We start from the raw sequence: 5,282 nt of genomic DNA on the forward strand, positions 1-5,282 counted from the left end.
ACTATTACCTTTTTTGTTTTTTAAATTAGATGTTTTTTATTATTTTTGGAAAGAAAATCTTTTGAGAAATTTAATAATATGTGATGAAGAACACCGAATAAATTATACATAAACCAATTAAAACACAACATGAAAACATCTTTAAAAAAAGACGTTTTAAGCGTTTTTATCTGAGTGGCCTCCTTATTTTTTATATTAAGTGGATTACAAATAAGAACTGAGATCAGTTCTCTGCTGAAAATGGTTTTATTGATGAACAGCGTCTAACACCTCCTGCAGCTTCTGCTCCTGTCGCTCACCCATCCCATTCGTCCACGCAGCTTCATCAACTGAAGAAGAATCTTCTCTTCATCCCATTCGTCCATTTGAGTAATTGACTTTTTTTTCAAATTTTCAAAACATCTTTTTGAATGCAGAAGGGATTACAAGATGAGTTTGAATAAACAATTTAATTAAAATATTTTAAAAAATAAATTCAAAATATAAAGATTTAAATTTTTTTTAATCACAAAAATACTTATAAAGTTATAAGACAATAATAGACAAGAAGCCCATAGTCCCATACATTCCATACTTTATTCAAAGATTATAGAGCCCATGGAAGCCGGGTTGTGTCCAAACCTGAAAAACAAATTTGTAAAACAACAAAGCAAACGTAGCGAGAAAATATGTGGGAAAAATAACAACACAAATATGGGGAGGATTATGAGAAAACCATGTAGCCATTTTGTATTGGTTTCTTTCCTGCTATGTTGCCATTTTTAAATCTGTGATTGACAATTTAAATAAAAAAAATGTGAGAGAACATGTTTAAGAATTAAGTGGCAATTGATTTATAATTAATGATATTATAGATTATATAGATAAGGTTATTGAGTCTACCATTCTAGATTAAGTTTGGAAGAGACTTGCACCACCATTCTATTCACTTTCTTTTGTTATCCGAACTCATTATTTATATGACTCTTTCTATGGTGCACGTAAGATTTGTGTATGATTACTATTCTTGTAGAAGACGTTAGCATTTTTTTCTTGTCTGACTATAAGTGGCATGCACTTATTTTTTGGTGTAAAAAAATGTATTATACATTTATTATCGTACCTCAATTCATTATCGCTGAATTAATCTGACAATTTAATCCACAGATAAATAAGACCCGATCCTAGTGGATCATAGAACATTTCCAATTTCACCGTAATAGACATGCACCCTCTTTCTCTCTGTCTCCTTTTTTTTTTTTTTTTTCATTTTTTGGGCAAAAACATATACTTTCTAGAAGAGGTTGTGTCTCACATCCAAAGTATTGTGCTTCGGCTTCCCATGTTTGACTAGTTTCTGTGTCCAAGCTTCTTCTGTATTCATCAAAAGTCAATGATTTACTTCTACTTCGTTCCGTTAATTTGCTAAACAAATTACCCTTTTAATTTAACTCTAAAGTTTGCTTCTTGGTAAGGTGTATTGGGGAATTATATTTAAAAAAAAACTGTGTTAGAGAGCATTTTTTAAGAATAGGCAGGATTAGCTGTTTAACAAGATTAAGAAAGAGCTGCCCATAATTATCATCCTTCGTAACTGTTATGAGTTAGGTGAGTGCATTATTTATGTAGCATGGGTTCGGGATATATATTATATATATAAGTATATAACAATTTTTTCTTTGGAAGATAATATAAATACAAATTATTATTTATTAAATATGGATTAAAAATGATAATGTTTATTAGTTAAGTACTTTTTAACCTGTAACCGGACAAAATCCATTTAACTACTCTTATATCCAAAATTTATTTCATTCAAAACAACAACACTCATGCAAATTTTATCCCGTTCGGTTTTGTGCTTGTTCTAATAATTCAACTTTTTTTTTCCTTAGTTTAACGGTTTATTCGTGAGTTAAGTTTTTTTTAAATAGAAAAAATAAATAAAAATATTAAAAGATTTGAAACTAAAAAGGAAAAATAACTGAAAAGATCCATGTGAATGTAAATAATCCAAAAAATTGTTAAATATTTTACAGGAAATGGTTGTTACACGAACCATTTTACAATGAGAAATTAGTTCATATATAAAGGAACAAGAAAAGAATACTTCAATTTCTTTCTTAATTTCTAGCTTCTGACACCTTTCCCTCTTTTCTTTTCCCTCCTTAAAGTCCTTATTATTGGGAATCATTGTATCAAGCGTCAAGACAATGACAGTGCCATTCAAATGTCAGTGTCAAGCAAGGGCATTTTCGTGATTATCCCAATAGTACCCCAGGAACGTCTTTGCTGCATCGAGGCTCGGGAAATACGTTGGCTCCAGGAATATCTGACTCAGCGAGTCGCCGTAAACCTAATTAAAACCTATAAAAACGTTTATCTTTTCTCTCACATTAATCTACTTACTTCCAACAATCATACACATAGACTCCTCTCACACCGTCAGGCCCTCTCCGCCTCCCCACCGCGACCCACTCCTCTTCTATCAGCGAGTCGCCGGAACCAACTCGGTTCCCGCCAGCCTCCGCACTCCCCATCACCGCCGCCACAACCTGCTTGTAACCGAAGAAGAATCTCTTCATCGCCGCCTCTATTCCCTGCATCGCTTGCAACACCTCCACCACACTCTCCTTCTTCTTTTCCGCATAAACCCTCATCGCGGCCTCCACTATCCCCGGCCCTCCCTTCGGATCAACCTCCACCTCCAATATCTCCGGCACCATCCTCTTCATCTCCCTACACATCTTCGTCACCTCCACTAGCTCCTTTGACCGGAAGCAAAATGCCGCCGTATCGCCGAAACACCGAATCTCGATCTGCTTCTTCAGCTTCATCAAATCGTTTGGATCCATCAATAAGTGAAGGTCCTCGATCTCCGTTAGAAGCTTCCAGATCCGCTCCACTGCGTAGCACTCCCTTGCGGCCTTCTCGAACCTTCTTCCTTCCACCGACTCCGCAACACTCTCGAGCAGCACGCGCGCGGCGCGTGACCAGGACTCCACAATCTGGTGCGTCGCGCGGAGATTCAAGTTCTCGAAGTTATCCAGGTGATCCAACGGCGTCGTTTTAAGGGAATGAAGCTCGTTTGGCCTGCAAATGGCGTCGTAACGGAGGATCGGTTTTCCGGCGAGGTTTGGTTCGCCCAAGCCTAAAGTGTATGGACACCTCGTCATCTCGGCTTCCACGGTGGCGAGGATCCTCTGAGCCACATCCCTGGATCTGTGCCACGTGGCGAGCCTTGGAAGCAAGCTAGCCTCGCTGTAGCTTCTGTAACCGCTACTGCTGATGTCACTAACCGGAACTTCGCCACGTGTCTCAGGGCTTTCTTCCTGGTCCTCGAAGAGCGTTGCGATGAGCTGTACCTGGGCCTTGGCGAGGGACTCGAGCCTGCGGGCCCACTCGCGTTTGTTGGCATACGGCCTTGGGTCTGAGAAAACGGTTGAGATGAATCGGAAGGTGATCTCGAGGGCGTGGAGAGCGGGCTTGATGATGGGTTCGTGGGCCCAGTTGGGGAAGTTGTTTGAGGCCCAGAGTGTTCGTAGCTGAGGGAGGCTGAGGTAGTTGTCGTAAGCTTCACAAAGGGAAAACGACGCTGTTTTGAAGTCGTTTGGTGTAAGATGTAGCTGCAAAGCGGGTAAGTTTGGTTGAAGTACGGATTTGTCTGAAACGGTGAGTTTTGGGGACTTGGGATGGTGCATGTTGATGTTGGACCTTGCCATCTTTGATTTCCACTCTAAATCAACCATTTTGGGATTATGATTGATGAAAAAATAAAAGTGGTACACTTAGAAAATGTTACTGATTTCGGTAATGCTAGAATTTGAGATACTAATAAGAAGGTAGATGAATGAGTATTTATATGGATGGATAAGAGGAGAGAGGTTGTGGAAACAGGAAATTTGAATAGAGATGGAAACGAAAGGAAAGACGTGTGGACTGGGGGGAATGGGGGCAAAGGGAACACTACACGAACGAGGAATTTGAAAGTCGCGGCGCTATGGAATAGAATATCATTTTAAATTTCATTACGTAAAATGAGGAATTAGATTACATACACTTCATAATAAATAGATAAATTCTGATTAAAATATGTGACGGAGGGAATATGGTGGGATGTGAGAATACATGGAGCTTATCCACAACATAAAAAGACAAGAAAAGGAAGTTGAAGAGGAAGTGTGTTATCTTTGTTTAGAATCTAAAAATTTCAATAGTGGAGTCGTTGAAGTTGGACCTTCTTAGTAGTAGTAGTAGTTTCTTAGGTGTTACGCGTTAGGACTTTCAACCCACGCCTTAGCCTCGTGGCCAATCACTCTTAGCCATGTTACATTAATATGCCACCATGGTTGGGTTGTTGGCTCCATGCTTCCCTTTCCATAAGCCATGCTTCTCCATTCGGAGATTTGAATCCCCCCACTCAAATATATCTTTACCCAATTCCACCATTTATTATTATTCCTTCCATATGTACGTACATTAATAGCAAAAATAAATGATTTCCTCTCCTACGCTAAGATATATCCAAAATCCAAATGCAGCTTATAAAAAGGGTTGATCTCTAAAATTCTTTTTTAATATAAAATCACCAGCCCTATAACTTTACATTCTAATGAAATTGAAAGGTTGAATCTAACCACTTTCATCTACGTTATTAAAAAAATAAGTAAAAAAGGATAGCTGTACGAATACAACAACGTTCTTTTTTGGTCTTGAATACAACAATGTTTAAACAAGAGGAATCTAGTTCCCCAGGATGCCATAATTCTTCCTAAACCCTAATCCCTTACCACCTCCTAATACAACATAACCTGCCCAATTGACATTATGGGACGGCAAAAATATCCATAAGAGAAAGTTTCCATTCATGACATCGTTAGTCATAAACAACGTTAATAAATTGTGTTATTATTTAATATTTAAGGACCATGCCCCGAAAGCAAAGTTGCCAAGTGGACAGGGGAAGGATAATTTTTTGATATCCTTATTTAAATTTAGTTCAATTTATTTACAATCTAAAGTCAAAATTATTTTTCTAACCCATTTGAGCTAACTTAGTTCCTTGTCCCAGTACTTGCGCATCTGAATAAAATGACACCACTACGTACCTAAAAACACTTTAAATAAATTGATTTATAGAATTTTCTGTCCATTTTTTCCGTAAAGGTTTCTCCATGATCAGTTTAAAAGAGAAGGCTTCATCTTTGTCGTTTCTTATTTTTACTGACGTTCTAAATATCGAATCTATCATCGAACCAATTGAGTGATCCTTTAATTGTTTAATCGAACCAATAGTTAAATTG

General features: G+C 37.7%; 1 protein-coding gene across 1 annotated transcript; it reads right to left on the bottom strand.

Moving 5' to 3' along the window:
- LOC107644018 (nematode resistance protein-like HSPRO2) lies at positions 1,963-3,984 on the bottom strand. Its single transcript, XM_016347790.2, has 2 exons — positions 2,482-3,984; positions 1,963-2,330 (listed from the first exon to the last, which is right to left on the bottom strand). The coding sequence occupies exons 1-2, from the start codon at positions 3,726-3,728 to the stop codon at positions 2,219-2,221; spliced, it is 1,359 nt and encodes a 452-aa protein (XP_016203276.1). The 5' UTR covers positions 3,729-3,984; the 3' UTR covers positions 1,963-2,218.

The sequence above is a fragment of the Arachis ipaensis genome, chromosome B05 (genome assembly GCF_000816755.2).
Source record: "Arachis ipaensis cultivar K30076 chromosome B05, Araip1.1, whole genome shotgun sequence".
NCBI classification, from domain to species: domain Eukaryota; kingdom Viridiplantae; phylum Streptophyta; class Magnoliopsida; order Fabales; family Fabaceae; genus Arachis; species Arachis ipaensis.

Excerpts from the sequence above, each read along its gene's own strand:
- LOC107644018 (XM_016347790.2), bottom strand. The coding sequence starts at position 3,728 with ATGGTTGATTTAGAGTGGAAATCAAAGATGGCAAGGTCCAACATCAAC. Across the intron at positions 2,331-2,481 it reads GGCGGGAACCGAGTTGGTTC|CGGCGACTCGCTGAGTCAGA; the intron begins CGGCGACTCGCT and ends TAATTAGGTTTA.